This window comes from Dasypus novemcinctus, chromosome 13, assembly GCF_030445035.2.
Source record: "Dasypus novemcinctus isolate mDasNov1 chromosome 13, mDasNov1.1.hap2, whole genome shotgun sequence".
In the NCBI taxonomy this organism is placed as follows: Eukaryota; Metazoa; Chordata; class Mammalia; order Cingulata; family Dasypodidae; genus Dasypus; species Dasypus novemcinctus.
Genome location: NC_080685.1, coordinates 42,991,874 through 43,016,932, shown reverse-complemented (window position 1 = coordinate 43,016,932; position 25,059 = coordinate 42,991,874). Strand labels below are relative to the sequence as shown.

Here is a 25,059-nt window from a genome sequence, read left to right as displayed (position 1 = left end):
ACTTCTGATTGCTCTTCAGTTAGCAGTGATTCCTAACACTTTAGCTCTGGTTTCTCTGCCACAAAGCTTCATCATCAAAGTTAGGAAGAAAGGCTTGGTGGTCATCGGGTCACACCCCTTATTTTACTGATGAGGGCACTTGGGAAAGTGGGTGTGGCTTGCCCCTGAACTTTGGCTGTTTTTGGTCTTCAAACTACGTTCCCAGAGCCTACTCAGGTGCTGATTTCTGCAAATGACCTCAGAACAAATCGTTCCCAGGCAGGCGTTTGTGAGGTCGAGCAGAATGGGAGCCGACGCCAGGGGCCTCCAACCCCCATCATCTTCAGGAGGCCCTAGCTCCAGGCCAGTGACCTCGGCCAGTCCTGACCCCTTTGGTGTCCTCAGTGGAAACTGAGCCACCTGGAGCTTCTTGCTCCCTTTTATCAGATACTGTAACTACATGTGGAGGAGATGGTGCACAGCAAGAATTTCTCAGCTCCAGATCAATCTCAACTCCTGATGGGATTTCAAAATTCGACACCTAAACTTTAAAAATAGAAAGCCTCAGAGAAGACCTGTGATCTTTAGTTCAAATAAGTGGAATTTCTTTTTTATAAGTTTAAATGAGTGTTCAAGAAAGTGCTTAATACATTTTTAGAGATGTTTTTTCTAGACTGGCTTTCATTTCTATGATTCAACATCACTTTTGTCCTTCCTTTTCATTTTACTGGTCACTAATGTGATGGGGAAGAAGTCTTTTGGAGGGTCTGGGGCTTATGGATCCTGCGTTTTCTCAGCCCCAGTAATGTGGAGAGCAGAGCAGTGGTAAGGGATCACCAGCAGGAGAAGAGTATTCTAGACTGATCTGGGAATGCCATCAGTCAGTCAGCATACATTGATTGAGCACCTGGCTTATGCAAGGGTTGGGAAGAAGATCAAGAACATAAGACGCTCCCTCCCCCCTGATGGAATGAATAAACTGGTTATAAGTTGTGGAGTCTTCAGAACATTTGGAGATTAATTATTTCTGGAAATTATTCTTGGGGTTGAGGTTAAGTGAATGGATCCAAGCAATTTAGGTATTTAAATGGAGAACAAATAATGTTATGTGCATTACCTGATACTAACATTGTTGTGGGAATATATTTCAGTCTTTTAAGATGACTGCAGTCTTTAGAAGACAATCCATTTTTCCAGACCAGGGAGAGTATATCCAAACAAGTCCAGAGAGTCAGAGAAAGTCCTTGGGGTCAGGGTCATGGATTCAAGAAGTGGGTGCAGATCAAACTGGTGTTCAAGGACACCTGGAACAAGGGGTTGGTGGGCACGCTCAGCCAATGCCTCAAGCACTCACTGGCATTTGTCCCTGTGGACTGACAGGTACCAGTGTGTGGCGCTGGGTTAAAGAGTCAGGTAGCTGTTCTTTGTTAGTGGAACCCCAGTTACTCTCATACGTTAGGAATGGACATCCATCGTACCAGCAAGGTTCATAATTTGGGCCTGGATGAGAAAGATGGTGTGCAAGTAACATGTCATTTATTATCTGCAGATAGGTGGATAGAAAGTATGCTAGACTAGGCTCAGATTTTGGGTCCGTAGGAATTCACAGCAAGCCTTTGAAAGATCCCTTTATCATTCTGAGCCTCAGTTTCCTAATCTGTCTAATGGGGATAATTCCTGCCCTACAGACTACCCTAAAAAGTCTCAAGTTTGAATGAAACAGATGGTGGGCTCCAGGAGGGACCACCCTATCCACAGGGACTGGCATAGGGTCTGCCACATGGTAGGACTCAACTGACATTTTTCGTCTGACTGACTGAACCAATAACTAACAGGGAAATAAATGGCATCTGATTCATTTTTTGTGTGAATGTAAAACAGTATGTGGTGGGTGGAGTCAGCTCAGACCTGGGAGCCAGAACACCTGGTGCTTTGGTCCTGGCTCTTTGTGGCCTCGAGCAAGTCGCTCAGCCTCATTGGGATTATTTCCTCTTCTATCAAATGTGATGGTTCTTCAAGTCCCACAGGTCTCGTTTCTAACCAACAACACGGTCTTATTAATTTATGACATAATTAATTTGGAATGGTGATTAAATTGGTCATAGGAAATAGTTTGTATTTGTTCATTCATGAAAAAAGGAAAAGGAAGGTTCGCTAAAGCAGTGAAACGTTGTGGGAGAAGTGTTGAGCCTATTTAAGATACATCTGTTTTGGAGCTATTTAAAAAGCGTATTAGGAGCACCATTAGCATATTAACAGGGTGTTAATTGCAAAAAAGTCTTTTAAAGCAGTTTTTATAAAGTCTCCACTTAGTAACCATTAGCTTGCGGTTCTTGAAACACAAACTCTTCACATGTGTTACTTGAAGGTAATAAAATTGTAATTTAAAAGTAATCTGCCAACTTGTCACGAATTTAGACTGATTTTTCTCTCAATTGATCCAAATGAGTGAGGTTTTGCTATAATTATATATAATGCCGGTAATAATGAGGCCGATTATCAGTCTTTCCCTGCTTTTCACTACCTCCATCATCACGTTCTAGGGGGGTGAGTTGGAGGCAGGAGGAACCAACGGAGGGGGAAGTGGAGGAGGGAGGGAAAGAGGGGGAGGGATGCCCCTCTCCCCCCCCGCTCCCTCCTCCCAGTCCTAGAAGAAGCAACTCCCACCCCATAACACAGCCAGCCTCCTTTGGGTTCTGCCTGCATCTAGGTGGAACTGTCCTGTGCAGGCTCCAGGGGCTGGCAAGTTGCACGGGGCTGCAGGCAGCTGTCAGCCCATCAGCTGCTTCTTCTCTGAGTCTTCACATTCCTGCCAAGAGGTCATGAGGACTGGGTCCCCGGAATCCGAGGACCTCTGAAGGGGACAGGAGGAGGGTCTCTTCTCCTGTACACTTTCTGATCTCATCAGCTTCTTTTATTTTCCCTGTCAAGAAAGTCAGAAAGGGCTCCGGTAGCAGAGAAAGCTTCCCAATAAGAGACACAGCTTGTACTTCTGCTCTCCACTGGCTGCAAATTTAACTTCTAATATCTTGGCTTTCAGATCTGTTAAACGTAGAGCTCTGCATCTGTAAAATGGGTTTAAAAGATCCCTTGCCATCTCTGGATGGTTGTGCAGTGCAAGTGTTAACGTGAATGTGTTTTTGAAAATACCGATAGCAATTCAAATCTAAGAAATGCATCACAGCGACTCCCTGGGGTCTGATGCCCCTTCCAGGGACGCTGCTGCAGGAGAAGGTGGGGCAGTGCTGGGAGGGGCTGGAAACCGTGACAAAACTGTGAGGGGTTGGAGTCAGGATGGGGAGGTCCCAGTGAGCTGAAAACAGAAAAGGCCAGTGTCAAAATCCTGAAGAGGCCGAGAGGTGGGTTGGGAAAAGAGCAGAGTAGTGATAGAAATTGGGCCAAAGGCGGGAGGAACAGGGGCAGCTGGAATGGAGAGCTGGCTGAGCAACTGCTGTGAGAAGTTGTCCAGCCAGCAGAGTAAATGGTGGGGTAAATGACTCCAAGGTCATGCTTTCTCCCTAATTCAAAAGCCAGTTCTACCATTTACTAGCCACATTCTCTTGGGCAAGTTGTTTCATATCTCTGTGCCCCAGTTTTCTCATCTGTACAATGGAGATAATAATAGTACCAGCCCCTAAAGGGCATTGTATTAAATGGGTTAGTACATGAGAAAATATATATGTTTAGACCCGTGTCTGGCTCAGGCAATTGCTCAACAAACATTAACTGTTGCTGCTGTTATGGTTAACATTGTTACTTGGCCAAGGGGATGACATTGCTCATTAAAGTGCCTTGCGTGGCAGTCCCCTGCCTACCTGCTCAGCGGCCTGCCTGTGTACTGAGGAGGGCTAAGCAGGGAAAGGCTGTATGAGTAAATTTCCTTTAGACTAAGAAGAGCAGGTATCTGAATAGTCTAGGATTCTTAGGTGTATGCACCATATTCCTCTCTGGAGAATGGAAGACAGGCTTTGGAGGGCAATTGTTCCCACCGTGGGAGAGAACAGAGTGGGAGAGGGCCCACGTTGTCTCTTTGACTTCAAAAGGAGAGTCTTGACTCAAAGAAACAGCAGTTCCTTTGCTCTGGCCCCTTCCCCAGGGGTGGGCCTTAACCATTACCAATGATTCATTACACATTAACATTCCATCCCGATGAGGGGTCCGAAGGGCCAGCAAACTCTGTACCCTGCAAAGGGGGGGGGGGGAACTGCAAGCCCCAAGCACCCTTGTCTAGCCAGTCAGAAGGCTGCATGCTGGGCATTTTACTCCCACTGGCTGAGGATGGAGTTGCTAAGCAACTTTCTTACCTTGGTAAGAATTCGGTAGTTCTAAGTAACCAGGCTCTCTCACTCACACGTGCAGTCACACACACGCACAAGTAATTCATTGCTTAGAGGGGTCAGGTGCAAAAGATTTCCTATGCAAATAATTTCTATTGATGAACCCTACACATCAATATATCCATCATTTACAAAAATATTTGTTCCTTTTATTGATTATTCAACAAATATTTTTTGAGCATCTATCATGTTTCAGGCACAATGCTGGGCACTAAAATGATTATCTTTAGCAGCAAGGGAGTGAAATTAAAAATATCTAAAGAGCAGTAGAGCACCAAGCATTCAGAATGGAAGTCAGCATGGAGGACCCCTGCTGTGCCAGGCTGAATTATGGGAAAATCTGGGGGTTCCTAGGGGAGGGGACTGTGTGGCTGGGGTGATAGAAGGGCCTTCACTCTGGGCTTAGAGCACTGGTATTTACAATTCAGAAAATTGAGTGAAACAACTGGAGAGGCCAGACCAGTGTGTGGCAATGGTTACCCCCAACTGAGCCTTTTCCACAGACCTGGCTTGGACTAACCCCTTTACATCCGTATCTACTACAATGGCATGCAAGCCAGATGCAGTCCCTCCCCACACAACATTTACAGTATAGTAAATAATTATAGCTGCTAGAAACTAGACCAGTGGTCTTAGGTGCCCTCAGCAATCCTCTGAGATAGGGGTTTTATCTCCATTTACTGGTGAGGAAACTGGGATTCAGAGAGTAAAGTCCCTTGCTCAAGGTTACGCAGATGGTAAGGGGTTGTGCCTTGACTCCAACCCAAGACATTTTGACTTGAGAGCTCTTGTCTTCTCCATAGCTCTGCACCTCTGAACCCAGAGTGCAGCAATGCACACAGTGTCTTTAGAAATCATTGTAGCGTTATGTGCACTCTGGATTCCATAACAGTTTTGATTCTTGATGCCGTTCTTAGCATCTCAAACTGCAATTCTGCATCCCAGACAACTTGGACATCCAACACAGTCCAGTTGATGATGACAAGGTCCCCTCTGCCAATAGTCCAGACTCAGACCATTCCAGGCCATTGCAACCAGCACTTCTTTCTTTTAAATGACAGATATCCTACACCAATGTTCATAAAAGATTAGAGCGGAAGGGATTATAGAGATCATCGAGTGCTGCCTTCTTTGAGGGAATGAGGCCCAAGAATCTGGAAGACTTTTCTTGGATATGTTGCAAGGAAAAAAGGGAAGCTCCTGAGAAGTTCCACGTCTTGGTTTCCCATCTGCTAACACACGTTCCATACAGTGGGTTGGCTTAACAACAGGAATTTACTGGCTCACAGTTATGGAGGCTGGAAGGCTTTCTTCCTCCTGGGTTGGGTTGGTATCTTCTGGCTGGACCGTAATCCTTGAGGCTCCTCAGCCTTTCTGCCACATGGTGATGTCCTCTCCTTTCTTTTCCAGATTCCACTACTTCTGCCTTCCTCTCCTCCCTGGTGCCTTTCTCTAGTGATCTTCTCTATAAAGTATTCAGTCATAGAATTAAGACCCACCCTAATTAAGTTGGCCACACCTTAACTAAAAATAACATCTTCAAAATGTTCTATTTACAATGGGTTTACACATTCAGGAATGGATAATATTAAGAATATGCTTTTTTTTTTCTTCCCCCTGGGGTATATTATTCAACACTTCCACACTCTACTAGCCCTTTCCCATAAAGTATGTTACAAAATCATTGCCTGAACAAAGAGAATCAGACTCTGCAGAGCAGAGTTTGTGCATTTCCCAGGCATCTGGGTAGTGGGCATGGATGGTGTGAATGGTTAAAGAGTAACAAGAAGGTATAGGGCCAAAGAGTGAGCAAGGCTGATGGGCTACAAAGGGCAGGAGTCATTACACAAAGGGCAAAAGGCATTACACAAAGGGGGATTGGGTTGAAGGGACCGAAGTGGGGGGGATTAGAGAAAAACTCAACTCAGATTCGGAGTAGATGTACTGTGGGCTGAGAGTTAGAGTCTACACAGGATCAATTGGAGCAAATGACAACTGGACTTCAAAAAGGAGACTTTCCTCAGTTCTCCTGGTGGGCCCTGAAGGAAAACACATCAATTTTTCTCTTGTTCATAGCTCAATCAAAAGGCTTGGTGAGCAAGGACGAATAACAAGGTAAAACCAGGTTTCTGGAAAAACTGGTGAATCTCTAGATACTGGCTGTAGATTACACAGCTGTGAAAAAAGGAGTGCGGGCGCCAAAGAGGGTGGTAAAAAATGTCATGGACAGGCATGTGCTTTAGTATCTATTTGTGACAATGGACTAATTTTTCATTGAGAAACATTTTTGTTATGAAAGTCATTGTTTCCCACCTTTTCAAAGAGCAAAGCTATTTCTAAGAACTACTGGGTCATTGCAAGAGACAAAGAACAAAAATGCATTTGTGTAAGATGTGTTTGTCTTTCTCAGCTTCATTTTTAAAAAATGTGGTTATAAAATAATCCACCCCTTCTGGGTCATTGACTCAGCTGAAATCAACTACATTTTAAAAGCACTGAAAATCAGACTTTTAACTCAGTATTTCCTGCTCTCACAACAATGCACTATTCTCACCACTGCATTGAATAGTCAAGGCATGTCTTAATTTTTGTTAATAATAACAGTGCATTTTAAATTTCAAATCTCTTCCACAATCATTATCTCATTTTATTCTTGGAAAACCTTGTACGTTCTTCGAAGTCCATATTTGCATATTTTGTGCAGTTTGATGTTTATTCAACTTCGTTCATTTGCATGCTATTTTCGTTAATTTTTACATATCAGGTATCCTCCGTACTTAGACTTTTCCTTACATCAATTTGCTGTTGTTTTTTTTAAATAAAAACTTAAACAGCTATATATGCTTAGATAATTTTATACAAAAAGTGGCATTCCAGTCACTTGCTAATAAACAGAAGGAAACAGTTAAAATAAATATAAAGTGGTCAAGGTCTTGCAGAAAAGGGCACCCCATACTGCCTAAATATCACCTGCAGTGCCTCTTCCTTTGTAGGTCCACACCTCGGGAATTCTTGAACTGATGAACATATGGAGCAAAATCGTGCTCCTGCCTGTCCCCTTGCTCGGGCCTGGAGTCAGACGCTGGGCTTGAACTGGGGGCACAGAAATGAAAGGCACAGTCTTTCTGAGCTCTGCTGAAAGTAAATTAAAGGAGAGTTTCAGGGTCTTTGGCTGGAAGGAAAGTCGATATCTGTGAGATGGCTTTGGCCTCCGCCCCAGTGGAGCGCACGGCATCTCACCTGCCAGGGCTGGCTCCTAACTCACCTGTCACACTTAGTATGTTGGCCACTTTAAATGTCACAGCCTTCCAAGGTCTCAGAAAAGCCTAAAATTGTTCTTTCCACTCAGTGGCTGCCTGGGAAGATGTTTGGTTTTCTTGCTTTGAGTTCTTGGAAGCTGCCCTCTTCTTTCTCCTTCTGAACTTTCAATTTAAGACCACTTCATGAGTGAGTCATCTGGCACTTCACTCTCGGGAGGGTTCTCCATACCACCTCTGCTGCACTTGCCAGCCCACGCAGGAGAGCGCATGGCTTCAGCTGGGCACTTACTACCCGGGCAGTGCATTCACTTGTTGATTCAATAAATGTTGTTTGAGCTGCTTCTGGCAGCTCCTGTGCTGGTGGGGGTGGGTGGGGAATAGACTAGTTTTTTTACCTCACTATTTAGTGGGGGAAGACTGGCAAATAAACAAATATGGCAACACAAATAAGTACTAACATACAAGTAAGCACAAACTATTTTAGAAAACAGAAAAGGCCACCAAACCAGGCCAAGGACACCCAGGAAGGCTTCCTGGAGGAGGTGGCACCTAAGGTAGGCCTTGAAGGATGAGTAAGAACTTCCTACAAAATGGAGGTGGGAGAGGATGATCCTAGAACTGGGAGGGAGCAGCTTGGGGGTAAGACAGCCTGTTTTCTCATCTGTAAAAGGCAGAAATGAGCCCTCCCTCCCAGGTTTACTGTCAGGATTAAATGAGTTTGCCTGCTGCTATTCAGGATACATAGCAACTATCTGACCTGCTAATTTTTACCCCTTTGCCACCTCCTGCAGACACACAGCATGCAGCTCATCCTCATTTGAGTTATTTATAAATGGCAACTTAAGATTTATCTGTTTGTGAGATAGTTGTCTCCAATAGACTGGAAACTCCATAGACAGGATGACTAGAAGGCCACAGCTTGCTTGGCTCTGGGAGTGACTGTTTCAGCACAAGCCCTTAGCTAAGCTAGTAGAAGCTCTATGAAGTTCTCCACATTAACCATTTCCAAGTGAGAGATTTATGCTGAAGAAGAGTTCCCCAGTTATATCTCTGACACTCCCTGCTCTCCTCCAGACTTTGAAGGCCGCTCACCCCTCCCTGCACCCTACTGCTAACACTATGCTCTCTGTCCACTGATGGCTCCTAACGACCTCAAACGGTGCCCTGGCACACAGTAGACACTCAAGAAGTATTTGTTGAATGAACAGTGACCCAGTTGAGGTCAGACACAGGACATCACCTGCTCAGTATCGTAGCCACCCAGTGTGGCCTCTGACTCAGAAAGCAATTGGGAATGGGTGGCTCCTCCAGCAGGCAGTGCTTACTGACCACTTAATCCTCTCGCATCCTATCCCTTTGGATGACACGGATGACACGGCTGAACATTCTGCACGTGGGTTCTTTGAGTGGGTTCTTGCATGCCAGCCACATGGAACCAGCCACTATGTTTCAGGTTGGGGTCACCCTACTGTGTTCTCCAGTGTCTGCTCTGCTGTTGTAGATTCTGGTTTATGGCTCCTTTCTTCTGGGGAGTATGTTTCATGTTGAGCTCCCAAGGTGATAGGAGAGCATCTTCCTTCTTTTTCATCTTGAGTTTGCATCTGGCTGTTGGGGACTTTGGGTCTCAACTTATCTGAGAAAAGTACTGCTGCTGGGTTCATCTGCCCAGAGCCTGTTCCTTCTGTGGCCTCAGCTCCCATCCCTGGAAGCAGGGACAATGTGCACTTTTGCCTTTCTGTGCTTCCTGGACCTCTGTGGCCATAAAGCCGTGCTCAGTCGTTCCATGTCTTCGTCCTTGCGTGCTGATTAGCCCTCTGCTGTAGAGAGGAGAAGAACAGGAATCTTGGGGGCATAAATCTGCAAAAGATGCAGGCAGCTAAGTGTGTGATGACAGCCTCTGCCTTCCCCCCATTATTATGGAATGTGACCCCCGAAAGCAGGAGCTGTGTTCACCTCATTTCTGAATCCCCAGTTCCCAGCAGAATGCCCAGCACCTCGTGAGTCTTTAGTAAATGTTTGTTTCATGTGAGTGGGTGACTATCCCTTGACTAGCAGCCTCAACCCTGCCTCAGTTCTCAGAACATTATGAGTTGAAGGCAGAGAGTTCTGGAGTAGCCTGAGCACCTGCTTGCTCCACCCTCCCACGTGGGGGTTTGGTGCTGACACGCCTTCCCTGGCTGGCTGGCGCGGGTCTGAGCCGCCCAGGCCCAGGTGTGGATCTGACAAAGTCTGGAAAACTAAAACATCACTGTATTTCTGTCCTAGAGCAACCCTCTCTACCTTTGTTTTTCTTCATCCTACCAGCTAGATGTAGGCACCGAGGGTTTGCAGGTATGCAGGTGTGATTGGAAGGAGGGAAGGATACAGGAAACCAAAGTGGGGAGGAGGGCTGGACCGCTGCCCTCGCCTGTGCCATCTCTGCGTGTCCCCACCTTCCCATCACCTGCACCCCTCTTCTCCTTACAGGCTCCCCTGGCCACACTGGATCTGTGTCCATGAGCCCGTCGGCAGCCTTGTCCACAGGGAAGCCAATGGACACCCACCCCAGCTACACGGACACCCCCGTGAGTGCCCCCCGGACTCTGAGTGCAGTGGGGACTCCCCTCAATGCCCTGGGCTCGCCATACCGAGTCATCACTTCTGCCATGGGGCCTCCCTCGGGAGCGCTGGCAGCCCCTCCAGGAATCAATCTGGTTGCCCCGCCCAGCTCTCAGGTAGGTGTCCTTCCTCTCTAAGGACTTTCCGGGTAACTTAAATGGTCTCCCCCGCCAGCTCCTGGAGCAGATTGAGTCGGCGCTCAGCGCGTGCTTGCTGAAGGAATTGGGTTGACTCTGCAGACTTGGCTGCTGTGGGGCCTTCGTTAAGTGCGTCCTCCGGCTGAGCAGCCCCAGAGAACCGAGGACTCCTCAGGTCCCATGGCTGTGCCCAGAACGGGGCCATCCTGGTTTTAATGCTTCAGCCAGGGCTGTTTGTGTGACCATGGGGTGGAACCCCTTTATTCTTTTCAATTCAGTAATAGTAAGTAATTATTGAGTAGATGAAGTGTGTGTCCAGGGCTCTCCTACATGTTTTAGGGATTGTGTACAGAGATGATGAGGACATGGTCTTGGCTCTCCAGGAGCTTACAATTGAGGGGGAAAGAGGCAGGTATGGGCACTTAGATACGTCTTGAACAAGGCAGACTGTATTACAGACATGCTGTCTCTGAGAGAGAGGCAAAGACTATGGGAACAACTCAGGATGGAAACCTCACCTTAATTCCAAGGACCTTCTACTAGGATGGAGGAGGAGAGGTGTGTGCCTGGTAGACACCGAATTGTTGCTCTGAGGAACCAGCAGGATGGTCAGCTAGCTTCTACTTGCTTCTAGTAACACCACACTGAGACCATCTGCTTCCCCTCATGTAGTGGTCAGCTATTGCTGCATTGAAACTGCGTAACAAATATCCCAAATATCTTAGTGCCTTACAAAAACAAAAGTTATTTTTTTCTTCCTCACAAGTCTGCATGTAGGTTAGGATGGCTCTGCATCAGATCATAGGTAAGCCAGGCTGCAGGCTGCAGGCTGCGCTCAAGTCTATTCCTCACATCCTAGACTAAAGGAGCAGTGGCTAGCTGGGTCTGCTTTCCTCATGGTGTCACAAAGGAACGCAAAAGGTCGAATCGAATCAGGAAAGCATACTGAAGCCTCTGCTCACATCATGTTCTCTAATATTCCATCAGCCTAAGAAAATCATGTTGCAATTCCAACATCAGTGGGAGAAGAAATAGGCTGTGCCTACTCTAGTGGGAGGTACTACAAAGACACAATGCAAAAGATATGATGAATTAGGAGGGGTGGAGAGTTAGAAACAATAATCCTATCTACCACGTCCTCCCCCCACCCTCTTGAGCAGCCACAGTCCCCTCTGCCGATCACCAGCAACCTAGGGGCAGAATTAGCGGGTCCTGCGAATTGGAATGTACAGTTTCAGAGAAGAGGCAGGCCACCCTGGGTCAGCACTTCCTCCTCTTGCTGAGAGAACTTCAGAGCCCATCCCTCAAGTCCCTTTTGAGGCATCTCAAGTACTCAGGGTCTGAAGAAAAGCCCTGAGGAGCCACAGAGTTTTAGAGCCAGTAAGGAATTTGGGAAAGGCCTTCGAGATCATCCAGCGTAGGGGTCATAGGAGAGCCCGGCCCAGCGGGCAGCACAAGTGAACAAACGAGCCTGGGTGTGAGACAAGGGGGAGGGGTGTGGCAGTGGGCAGCTGGGGAACGCTGCCTCCTTCTCTGAAGCTTTTCAAATTTTGACTTTTAAGGCACTCTGCAGGCCAAGCAAAGTACTTCTGTGGTCATATTTAGCTAGCCTTTTCACCCCAGGTTCTAACCTCATGGTTCTCACCTGTAGGACCTTTTTCAGTGTGCACATTTCTCCCCATCTCCTTTTAATATTAGTTCAAAAGCTGCGCAGCTTTTGGTCCTAACTGCCCCACCCTGCCCTGCTGAGGACTGCTCATCCTGCCTGAACCCTTCACTCTGCAAGTGAAGCAAAAAGCTTAGTGAGCTCAAGTAATGTGTCCAGCCTCACACAGCCCATCAGCAACGGAGCCGAAATTAAACACCACGACTGCTGAGCCCCGCCTGCATTCAGGACGCTGCCTTCACCCAGTGCTGTGAGGTAAAAGCTGACTTAAGCAGTGACCCTGAGATCGATCTGGTGGCTGCCAAGAATAAAAGATGAATGTGACATAATCAGTGCCCTTAAGGATCTCGTTGGGGAGGTGGCCACATATGCAGATAGATTGTAATGCAACCTTTCATGTGCTATAAATAGGGGCAGAACCCGAAGAGAGCGTGGAGAAGGGCCCTACAAACCTCCCAGGCATTTATTCCTTGTGCCCGTAAGAGTGGGTCTGGACAGTGGTGGGGATGCACATGTATTTGTGCTTCGCTCAGAGCTGGCAGGACCCCGGTCTTCAGAATGCTTTCCTCAGGGCCATCAAGTAATTTATTTCATTTCTTTCATGCAAATGGATTCTAGGAAGGCAAGCCAAAGCCAGTAGGTTAGAGACAGAAAGATACATTTAAGTTCTGGGATGAAAATAAAATTTGAGAAAGGTCACCCACATTGACCCAAGTAACTATTTATTAGGACCTCCTATGTATCAGGCACCACCTGGCACTGGCCACGTACTGGGATAAGCACGAAAGTTTCTACTCCCAAGGCAACTGCATTCTAGCAGGCAAGACAGACAAAACAAAACAAAACAAACACAAACAAACAAACAAGGTAGTTGCAAATAGTGATAATTATACCAAAGAAGAAAGGCAACATGGTGACGTGAGAGAGTGACAGGGCATGCGAGTGAGCAGTGGGCAAGCCTCTGAAGCTGCTTTAGCAACCTGGCCAGTAAACTCATTTTCATGGCCGTTTTCATAGCACAGGACTGCTCTACTGGACCAAATGTCTGTACAGAGGGATTGGGGTTGAAAGGTCAGGCTGAAAACTTTGGTCCTGGCCAACTGGGCTGTGTGCAGAGGCCAAGGCCAAGTTTGGCTTTTGGGAGCTATATTAAGCTCATCAAGCAGTGGTGAAGCTCAGCAGCCTCAGCTAAACAGTGTTCTGAGTTAAGGTTCTGGAGCCGCAAGGCACAAAACTTTGCCTGATGAACTAGATGACGCAGGAAAGAGCCCTCAGAGCTGGCCACCACGGGGAGGTGGACTCTGAATGATCTGGAAAGACTGTTCCTACACATCCTGCCCTCAGGCTTGGGTCTAATTGGGACTTGTGACAAGAAGCATGCTCCTTCGGTGACCTGGGTCTGGGGTAAGTACCACTGAGGTGTGCGGAGGGGAGGAGGCACCTGGCGTGGAATCGGCAGGCATGGTCTCCTGGTCTGTGTCCTGCCTTCCGTTGTTTGAGCTTCTCTTTTTCTGCTCTTGTTAGAATTTCAGTCTTGAGGAGGAAAGAGAACTGAGCTGGTACTAAGGAGTCAGGGTCTGTGTAATAGTTTGCAAACCACTTCAACCTATTTCTGTCTCAGTTTACTTTTCTCTATTGTGGAGTAACAAATACCTGCCCAGGTTACCCTACAGGGATTTTTATGAACATCAAAGGAGATGTGGATTTGAAAAATCATTCTATAAGTTGTACAATGCTTAATGACAGTACAATATATATTATTATTATTGTTATAACTAAATGATATGTTATATACCTAGGTGATATGTATTATATACCTCGGTAATCATTGATTCAGGAGTACTCTGCTGCTGAAAGGTCCTAGAGAAGTTCATTCAATGAGCTTTCCTTATACCAGTCACAGAACCAGGCACTAGAGATACAAAAAATGTGTAAGATTCTGTCCCTGTCCTGAGGAGCAACTGAGTCTGTGAACAATTTCCAAAGACACAAAACGTAACTGGGAACGTATCTATGCAACTTTCAGATGACGTGATCTAGGCCGCATTTTCCTGAGCATGTGTGTGTGTGCATGTGTGTACTGCTGAATATTGACAAGTGTGATAAGCTGGCTGGACTCCAGAGCTGGGCCTATGAGTCCCTGGGCACTCCCTTCCCTTTCTCTGCTCCCATATCCTGCTGCCTGACTTCTGTCCCCGTTAATTCCTATTTAGGTCTTCATTGATAAATGAATTGCCATCCTTTCATATTTGTTTGCATTTTTATTGAGAATACTTAGTAAAAAATGTGAATGTTAGAGCTGGAAAAACCTTAAAGATTATCTAGTCTGAGGATTAAAAAACATAAGCCCTAAAGTCTTTTCTTCAAATGAAAGCATATTTGGAAGCCTAATATACATGCCAAATCAAAGCTGAGCTGATCCGGCTGAACCCAGAGGTGGGATACACACCCGCTTATTCAGCCCCCCATCTAGGTGAGAAAACTACTGATCTTGCCTGTAGATGGGAAACTGAATACCTGCTCAAGCTCACATGGCTAAGAAGTGCTGGGCCCGTTTCAGAACCCTGGGCTCCTCTCTCCCCAGTCAGAGGTCCAGGCTCATTGATCCTCCTGACAAGGACCCCAACTAGCTTAGAGGAAAAATCTGGGCTGAAGGCAGCTCAGAAATGCGAGACCTGCTGCCCTGTGATGGCTCCTGAAGCTTCCAGGAAGCCCTCAGCCCCCAGCTGAGGCCACAATTGGAAGACGTGCATCCACGCGCGTTTCCATGCCATGGTCAGGGAGCAGCCCGCCCATGTGCAGCGGCACATTCAGAACCACCTGGTGAACCCCGGCTCCAGAGCGCTCGCTCCAGCAAAACTCTCCTAACCGGAGGCAGACAGCCAGGGCGGGGGTGCCGGGCAGCTCATGGGTTTGCATTCTGGCGGTTGCCTTCGATCTTACCCACCAGTGCTCTGAGCCCACACAAACCCCAAGCCAGCCAGAGAGTACGGATGGAGAGACGCCTATCAGCCCACCCCCTGTCCCAACCTGCTTCCTCCCATCCCACCTGACATCTCAAGACCAGGTGTACTGGAGGGGCTGCTGGCTCAGACCTGGGCGAGAGTGCTGAAAAGCGAGTCAGCCCTCCAGGCTCCTCGCCATTGAGGTGGGGCAGGAAACTGCTGGGGCAGCTGAAGACTGGACATCTCCTGACACACTAGACAATGTGGTGAAGGAGAACAAATGACCTGGGATCAGGGTCCTGGGGTTCTAGCTCCAGGTTGGTCCTTAACTGCTCATTGGACCTGGACCAGCTACCTAACCCGGTACCTGGGCAGGTGCAAAAGCTTTGGGTTTCTCTCTCTTCTCTCCTTATGCTGCTGCCACATTTACCCAACTGAGGTAGAGTTTTGAGGGTGTTACTCCTCTATTCAAAATCTCTAGTGGCTCCTCTTTGCCTCCCAAATTAAATCCACCCTCCCTAGCCAGGTTGTCAAGCCTCCAGGCTCTATCACAGCCTACCTCCCAGCCTTGTCTCCCATCAGTCCACTCGACACAGTTGCTCCATAAGCACCTGGGCTTCCCTCCTGACCTTTGTTCTCAAATCCTTTTGCTCATCACTGTTCTATCCAAATCTACCCATTTTTGAGAAACTCCAATTTCTAGCTCATATGCCACCTCCTTCAGGAAGCCTTCCCTGATCTGGACTGCATTTGATACTAAGCTATCCTAGCTGACTTTTAATCGCCCTAACAGTCAGTTCCTTAAGGCAATGCCTGAATCATCTTCCTTTTTTTCTCCCCATAGTATTTCTGAATAAATGAGTGAATAAGCCACAGTAAGTCTCAACTTCCACATCTGAAAAACAGGAATGTCTCTAGGGTTGTTGTGAGGATTAAAATAATTAAGTAACAGAGAACAAATTTTCAATAGCTGGTAGCAATGACAAATAGCAATAATGATAATTGTTGTTCTGTGATTACTGCGGGCTGGAGGTGGTCGAGCTTGTCCTGCTGAAGACGGGGTTGGGAGAGAAGGATGGGCAAGGTCCTCTTGAGCCCCCGATGATGGTGGCCTCCTCCTGATCCCATGACCTTTCTTGTCCATCTGAGGTTGGGGGACCGGGCCACGGTCAGCTTAAGGGATCTGGCTGTGGGGTCATCTGACCTAAAATTCTTCCCTTTCCTGGGGTGGATCTAAGTATAGAAACCCTCTTACCTTTTTCTTAAAATCAATACCACACCTAAATATATCACATATCTTGAAATAATAATAATCTGATATTTTAACAATATCAAAATAAATTCCTGCCTCCTTCCCAGAGAAACAGAATTGGTTAACCCCCTCTTGTGAGTGTGGTCTTGCTTTCTGCAGAATCCTCAGCTCATAGTAGAATGTATGACCCAAAAGCAACACTGAAAATTCTTGTCTGAATTAATCAGATGTTATTGAAGTGATAGTAACTACACTTTATGGAACACCCATTGTGTGCTGGGCCTGGCAATGGGCATTTTACATCCTAATCTCATGAAATCCTTCCAGTAAACTGGTAAGGTAGATATTAGTATGCTTATTTTACAGATGAGGAAACCGAGGGTCAGAGAAGACACATAAATTCTTTGAAGTCATGCAGGTGATAAAGGCACAGTGGGACTGGAGCCCAGGTCCCTGTGACTTCAAAGCCACAATCTTTCTCTCACACCAGGGGTTCTGGATGCACATGTGCCAGGGCCCTACCTCAGAATGATTCAATCCAAATTGTGGGGGATTTAGTGCAGATGTCACTTTTTCCCATAGAGCCCAGGTACACACCTAGCGTTGAGAACCACTTTACTACACCAAAACAAAATAAAATTCTGAATTCCAGTTCCAAATGTCCTGTCTTAGTCTTATTTTTAAAAGCGGGGGTGAGGGGGTGGGGGTAAGTGTGAGGGGTGGAGGAGGGATAAGGGAGAACCAGAGGAAGGAAATTTTCCCATTACATATGTGCTTTCAGGCCTTCTACAAATTAATTTTTTAAAAAATTCTGGTGACCACCAAATGCAATGAATGTGCCACAATGATTAAAGAAGCTGTTGATGTGGGAGGAGTGGAGGGGTGGGGTGTGGGGTATAGGGGAACCTCATATTTTTTAATGTAACATTTTTTGTGATCTATGTATCTTTAAAAAAGAAGGACACTTTTAAAAAGTTGAAAATAAAAAAAAAAATTTGGCAACTTTAGTTTCAAGCAAGGTGTTGAAGGCTGTCTTTTTTTTTTTTTGCATCCCTCACAGCATCCAACTCAAGGGACTTTGCCCACTTCCCATGTTCAATAAATATTTCCTTAGTGAATTAAAAAGCTGACAAGTTCAAAAGGAATCAAATTATGTTCTGTTGTCTTTTATGTTTTAGTGATCATTCCTTTTCCCCCAAAGGGGGAATATAGAAGAAATTTGGTTCAGTTTGAGAAGTACAGTCAGTTTGGCTGGGTAACATGATTCAAAATTCAGGTAGACCAAGCTCAAGTTCAGTGGCCACTCCCTAAGCTCCCTGCTATCCACTGGGTGTCTCTACTGCATCTTCTGTCCCACCTCACTTTGAATTTGCTTGTAAGCCTTCTTGATTTTTGTTCATGTTCTGACTTCTCAATGAGATTGTTGTACATTTTTGAGGAACGAGAGACATGTCTTCTAGTTTTTATTGTTGCTTTGTACCCTGTGGACACTCATATCTACTTGTTTTCTTTGATTAAAACAAACCCAAATGCTTAGCAGGAGTTTCTCAGTTATCTCCCCAAGGGCACTGGAAGACTCGAGGGTGCTAAGGAGCTAAGGAATGAGGAACTCAATCAATGGAAGTTTATTCAGCCATTCAAATCTATCAAGTCCCTATGGAGTGCTGGGCCCCAAGTCAGGTGCAGACATGATTTCTGGCTGTATGGATTTTATAGAATCCAGCTGGGGAGAGGATCTGCCAGTTACAGGCAAGCTCAGAAACATCATCTTGGACTTTCTATCCAATTTCTGATGCTCCTGCAATGATTTGGGCATCTCTCAGCAGGCTTATTGCAATGATCGTTATGCACATTTTTCTCCATTTTACTGTGAACTCCTTAAGGGTGTGCATCATTGGTCTTTGTACCCCTGAGCCTGGCACTGGTAAGTGTCTGTTGATTGACTAAATGGATGGATTTGCATTGTTTCACATGGCTCTCTTAGGACCTAAGCCTTTTTGCTGGAAGGTCATAGCTACTCTTGGAGCACTGCTGAATAGGCAGTTGGTACATAATAAAAAATGTAAATGTGCACAGCTGGCATCCTAGGTGTGTGGTTCAGCATGAATTCTAGCTCAAATAAAGCACGTGAGAAAAATGAATAAAAGCAGAGAGCTCTAATGGAGATGTGTTGTGATTTTAGGTCTGGATTTTGACTTCTGCAAATGATTTAGTTCCTCTTGTTTCACTTTTTTTCTCTCTTACATTCATATGCCAGATAGGCAGTTTCAGATACTCTGGGCCTAAAAACTGCTTCTTGAAATAGGACTTATTTTTCCTCAAGGGTGCCCTTGTTGCTTTAGGCCTCAGGGATTGGGTTTATTCTGGCTCTCTGTTTTATTATATTTTTTCCCCTTGCAGCTAAATGTGGTGAACAGTGTCAGCAGTTCAGAGGATATCAAGCCCTTACCAGGGCTTCCAGGGATTGGAAATATGAACTACCCATCCACCAGTCCTGGATCTCTGGTTAAACACATCTGTGCCATCTGTGGGGACAGATCCTCAGGTATGGATAGAAGCAGATGTCCCTCCCAAGTGGGAGTTCCAGGGAAGGGGTTTGCTCCACTGCCCACCTGGCTAAAGGGTGGGTCCAACTTAGGGCCCAGACTTCGCATTTCTGTCACTGGGTTCAGAGCCTGTAGTCCTGATGAATTTATAGCATGATTTCATTTCTGAAGTTTAGACTTACATGAAATGTTTCAGAATTTCCCCCTTTGAAGTTACTGTGTTGCATGTGTATCTGGAATAGAGAACCTGCTGTGATCAGTGAGTATCTCATGATAGATTTTCTTTAATTTTTAAAAATTTATTTTCAATAGATTTGGAAAAGCTAGAGAAGTGCAAAAAGAAAAAAAGTAAATTACCCATAATATCATCACCATAGCTAAAGAATCCTTTAATATTTTTGCGTATTTCCTTCCATAATGTTCTAGGTTTGACAAAATGTCATTCCACAGAAAGCTCCTGGTGCCTGGGATGCATATAGCTACACAGCTGATGCTTGCTTGCCCTCAAAAAGTTGTTTCCAAATCATGCAGACTTGGCCACTCTGGGTTGGCAATTACCACAGCGACAGAATGCCAGCCACACCCTGGCAAAGAGTTTTCTCTACTTTGTTTACTTTGGTTGAAACTCTGGGAGGTTCATTCACATGTTGAGTTGTCATGGGAATAACTGTGTCATACAGTACAGTTGACACAATCAGTTCCACATTTCTTGACACATGTTTCAGACCTGAGAGCATTAGGTTCTTTGGGTCCAAGATTATTTGAATTCAAATAATTAGGCACAGGCTGGTTTCTGATTAGGCATCAGGCCGGCTATCTCAGGCACTCTTCATCTTAGTGTGGCTTCCTCTGAAATGTAAGCTCTTAGGACACAGATATTTACATTTGCTAGATGTGTTCTCAGATACTTCAAATTCACTTTAATATCAGACCAAATAAAACATAACTAGAAAGTCAGCTCAGGTCTGTAGCTAAATGTCATCACATATTATACTCAAGAATCAGACATAAATGTTTTGAATGATATGTTTCCTTATATTTTTCAAGTTCACAATTTCCAGACAATTGAGCATAGCTGCTTGGTGTGTAGTAATGAGAATACTTCTACTTAGTAAAGGTATTGCTATCAATACCTGGTGCCTGTGTGCGGAGGGTGTGGTGACTCTCCTGTCACAGATTAGCCAGCCCTGGCTGGGGTAGTTGGGAACTGAAAATGTGGCACAAGTAATAAGGGCAGTGGAAACATGTGCTAGATTATTGTGGATCAAGCAAAACGAACTCCTTTCAGATATTATGTCACATCTCAAGATTGAGTGTCATGTTAAACCATAAGGGTGATATGCCAACTGATTTCCCTAACAGGCAATAGCATTTAAAGAATTTATAACTCAGGCTCCTGTTCATAGCTTATGGTACATGATAACAATTTTAGGTAGCTTTTCTAAGATTTCAGTTTATGGGAAATATTGGTTGAGCTGAGATTCTTTTCCTGCTGGGTAATACATGATGAGCATAAATATTTTAATTTATTATGTACACACTAATCACGTAAATTGAGGCCAGACATTTTGTTTTACCAAAGACAAGCGGTGCCTGGATAAGATAAATGTAAACAAAAGCTTAGGTCTAGAATTTTCAACTATGTTCTCTGGAGACATAGAACTAGGGAGGGAAGACCCAAGAAAAGGCATATTTTCACTCGGCCTTGTTTTGGATCCCATGATCAAATCAGCATTCCCTGCAAGTTATTTCTTTGCTTCCTGCCCCGGTGCCCAAGTGGGAGTGCCTGGGAGAGCCAAGGGGCTCTGCAAATGAAAGGGCCAAATAAACACAAGAACCACCTATGAGATGTTCTTCTCTTGAGCAGGAAAGCACTACGGGGTGTACAGTTGTGAAGGCTGCAAAGGGTTCTTCAAGAGAACCATAAGGAAAGACCTCATCTACACGTGTCGGGATAATAAAGACTGCCTCATTGACAAGCGTCAGCGCAACCGCTGCCAGTACTGTCGCTATCAGAAGTGCCTTGTCATGGGCATGAAGAGGGAAGGTGAGCCCCTCCCCCTTCAAGGGAGCACAGTCTGCGGCAGGTAGGAAAGAACCCTGCTGGGCTATGGGGGAGGAGAAGTTTGAGGTGGAGGTTGGAATGCTTTGGGGTACCATGATTTCTCAAGTACTGTGATCAAATTTCTATTTGTCCTAGAAACTGTGTATCCCTAGAGTGAAGAGAGCAAGAGGCATCCCCTTCCTCCACACTCATGCATCCTTGCGAGGAGCCCAGACTGTGCTCCCCAAACCGGACCCTCTTGCTTGTTCTTCTGATAGTCAGGCAGCAAATCTCAGAGCCAGAGTTTCAGAGACCACGTGGTCTGCCCTGCCATGGGGCATCGGACTGACCTTCAGGATGGAGCCAATTTCTCCCCTCTTATCCTAGGTCTCACTCTGGCGAAATCTACTGGTCTGATTTCATTCTCTGAGCTTTGATAAGCTTGGTCTGCTATGAATTCTTTGAAGCTGGTGTTTTTCATGGCTTCTTGGGATTATTGGTATTACCCAGGCCTAGCAGATTTAGCCTTTTCTTTCAGAGAGGCCATTGTTATGCCTTTTAAAATTGTGCATCCTCAATTTATGGTGTGGGTTAGCTGGGTTGTTCTAGAGCCAGAAAAAATACCTGAAAGTGCTCTCTGTTCCTATATCAGAGCAAAAAAGTCTTTCTGGTTAATGAACACAAATAAATTGAAGTGGGCAGTTAATTAACTAGTGAATTCAATCAAGCACACTGTGTAAACGGTGGATCTTGATAGATCTTAGAGTAAAGAAGCCCTGCCTGTCTCTAGGAAATAAGAATGTGTTTAGTTAGTCCCAGGTACTCCTCATTCTTGAAGAGCTTCTTTACTATGAGGAGGGGAAGTCTGACCAGAAAGACTATTTTGAAGGAAAAGGTCCTTTGAGCCCCTGTGAAGAGGAAATGCCACCGTGGGAACAACAGCACCAACCAAGGTATTCTTAGAATTTTAGAACGGCAGAGCGAGAGGTGGATCTTCAGAATCATGGGATCAACCCTAATCATTCAATAGATGAGGATGCAGGCTAAGAGGAGTGATGTGTATTTTCCAAGGTCCCTCATGTAGATAATGAGTAGAGACCAGGTCTCCAGGCTCCCTGATAAGTGCTCGCCTTGCAACGCCTCTCCCATCCAGATGCTTAAATAACTCTTAAAATTGGCAGATCCAAATCTGAGCTCCTGATAATCTACTCTTCCCAGCTTGTTCAAATTGAATGGTCTTTCCCATTGCAGGAAATGACCTTTATACTTTTTTTTGCTCGGGCCAAAAACCTTAGACCCCCTCTTACTTTCATATACCACATTAAAAAAGTGAAAGCATCTTGTTTCTCCTTCTGTTTCTCACAGCTTTATTGCTACCATCCTAATCCAAGCCATCATTATTTTTTCCCGTGATCCGAATAGCCTCCTAACAGTTTTCTCTGATTTCATCTTTGCCTTCCTAACACTCTTCTTAACAGAGTAACCAGATTAGTCTTTGAACAAGTAAGTCAGGTCAAGTCATTCCTCCACTCAAAACCCTCCAATTGCTTCCTTTCTCACTCAGAAAAAGTCAAAATCCTTCAAGGTCATGCCAGGTGTGCTCCCCAATCAGGGCCCTTCCACTTGCTGTTCTGACTTCCTGGAGGTATCTACATGGCTCACTTCTTCACTTCCTTCACATATTTACTCTATTGTCACTTTCTCAGTGTATTAGTCAGCTAAAGGGGTGCTGGTGCAAAGTATCAGAAATCTGTTGGCTTTTATAAAGGGCACTGATTTGCGGTAGAGGCTTACAGTCACAAGGCCCTAAAGAGTCCACCTCAAGGCACCGTAAGAAGAATTCCTCACCGAAAGTCACTGGCCACATGTTGGAGCAAGATGGTGGGTGATGTTTGCAAGGGTTTAACCTTCCTTTCTTAAGTCTCCGTGGTCCCAGGTTCTTCCAATCTCAGCCATAGGCTAGGATAAGGCTTGTCTCTCTCCCTGGGACTCATTTCTTTCTGGGCTCAGCTGCTCTGTTCTCGCCACAAGGTCAGCTGTAGACTACCAGGCTTATCTCTCTTCCTGGGATCTCTGCCATGGCCAATGAGCTGTCTCTCTTCCTCTGTGTTCTTCTTCTCTGTGTGTTTACTTCCCAGGGCTCCAGCATCAAAAATTTCAACTCTCTCCTCTGCTCTGTTGTTTCACCAGTGGGGTGAGGGCTCAATGCCTTACTGACATGGCCAAATCAAAACCCCAATCTTTATTTAATCAAGTAAAAGTGAAACATCTGAATCTAATACAATCTAATATGCCCAGAGGAGCAGACCAGTTTACAAACATAATCCAATATCTATTTTTGGATTTCATAAACAATGTCAAACTGCTACGTTCAGTAAAGCCTTGTCTGGCTCTGCTATCTACAATTGCATCAATCACTTCCAACTTTTAATCATCTCCTCCCCAGAGAGAGCAATTATCACTATCTAACATACTTCTTAATCTTGTCCACTGTCAGTCTTCATGAAGGCGTGAGTCTTGCCTTCTTTTTGTTTTTCAAACTCATTACTTCTTGTACAGCCCCATCCCTTCTATGATAGAACTTAAAATTAATGACTACAAAATATGTCTCCCATCAGCAAAAGCAAGATGGCTGCAGGGGTCATTTTTCTTCCCCAGAAGAGAAAAGTGTCAAGTTGACTTGGGAAAATAACAGTTTTCTTTAACATGAGATTAAATTAATGAAATGACTTCAAAGAAATGATCATTTCTACTTCTTCACAGCTTATCTAATTCTATCCCTCAAAACTCAACCCATATATCCCCCTAGATTGATTAGGGTCAGAGTGTTCCACAGGCTAAATGGAAAGAAGTGTGGTTCTTTCATTTAAACAAAGTAAATAAAACAGGGTCATGTGATTGTAAAAGCCTGAGCAGTCCTTTTTTAAAAGCTAGATTGAATCATATCCCCCCACAAAGACATGTTCACATCCCAATCCCCAGTCCTGTGGATGTGAACTCATTTGTAAATAGGATCTTTGAAGATGTCATTAGTGAAGGGGAGGCCAAACTGAGGTAGGGTGGGCCTTAATCCCATATGATTAGGTCCTTAAAAGCAAGCAAATTTGGATGCAATTGTAGGACACAGCAGGAGACAGATGACCATGTGACAGAGGCAGAGGTTGAATTACAGATTGCCAGCATGCCATACCAGAAAGCTAGAGACTTCAGAAAAAGCTATATCCTGCCAATACCTTGATTTTGGATTTTTAGCCTACAAAACTGCAAGACAATAAATTCCTGTTGTATAAGCCAACCCGTCTAAGGTGTTTGTTATAGCAGCCCTGGCAAACTAAGACATTTAGCATTAGTCTGATTCTTTAATAGAAAATTGGGTCTAGTTTTGGCATGTGCATTTTTAAAAAGGATGTGGAGAAATAGGAGCAATGAAAAAAACCTGAGTAATAAAAATGAGGAGGGGGAAAGAGACTCAGAGAAATTTCTAAAGAAGCTGGTACCATTTACCCTGGCAATGAGAAGCCAAAGAAATTAATTAATTTCTCATCTACTATATGAAGGACTGCTTTCAAGATGTTCTTGGGCAAACTATGCTTCACACCATTGTTCCCGGCCTTGATTTGCAGAATTTGATCTCAGTTTGGATACTTTCTTGAGGGCAGGAATAATAAAATTCTGGAACAGATAACTGAGAAGGACTATGAAATTTATGCTCCCAGCAAATTGGACAGGTAGAAAGAGAGAGGATTTGATTGGGCTCAGAATTTGTCCACCTAGGACCAAGGGCTCAGACCTGTTGCCCTTTGAGGCTATCTGGTGTTATAGCTGAAACGGACATTCATTATTCTCTAATGTAATTTGTTCATTTCCTGAAAGAAGAAACAGAGGTTCAGAGAGGCTAGGGAACTGCCCATGCATTCATAGCAAGCTAACAGCAGAACTGGAATAAGACTAGGACCGTCCGACTCCCAGACCACCAGACAATCCTAGGGGATTCTAGGGAGGTCTGTTTCCAAGATTGCTGGTCTTATATATTTAATTTCAAAACTGAAGAATGGATTGTCTCTGAGGCAGTTGTGGGCAGCACTGGGCATCCCTGTGAACCCTCTGTGGTATTTATTTATACAGTTAGCCCAGCGCCTTGGAATCAATGCAGAAGGGTTGGAGTAGGCTCTGGAGACAGCCGGCCTGGGTTCAGATACTGGCTCCCCTACTTCTGGCTCTGCGAACTCGGGCCAGGTTCTTAACTTCTTTGTGGTGCACCCTACCTCTTGTGGTTATTGTGAGGATTAAGTGAA

The 25,059-nt window shown here is 45.2% G+C and overlaps 1 protein-coding gene across 3 annotated transcripts in view; it reads left to right on the top strand.

The window, feature by feature from the left end:
- The window catches only part of RXRG (retinoid X receptor gamma), a 70,148-nt gene that overhangs the window by 23,477 nt on the left and 21,612 nt on the right, over nt 1–25,059 (top strand). For all 3 annotated transcript variants that reach the window (XM_058310050.2, XM_004464834.4, XM_071207552.1), the window contains 3 exons: nt 10,043–10,290; nt 18,575–18,719; nt 20,588–20,767. In XM_058310050.2, coding sequence (XP_058166033.1) covers nt 10,072–10,290; nt 18,575–18,719; nt 20,588–20,767 — 544 coding nt within the window. In that variant the 5' untranslated portion in view covers nt 10,043–10,071. The remainder of the gene's footprint in view (nt 1–10,042; nt 10,291–18,574; nt 18,720–20,587; nt 20,768–25,059) is intronic.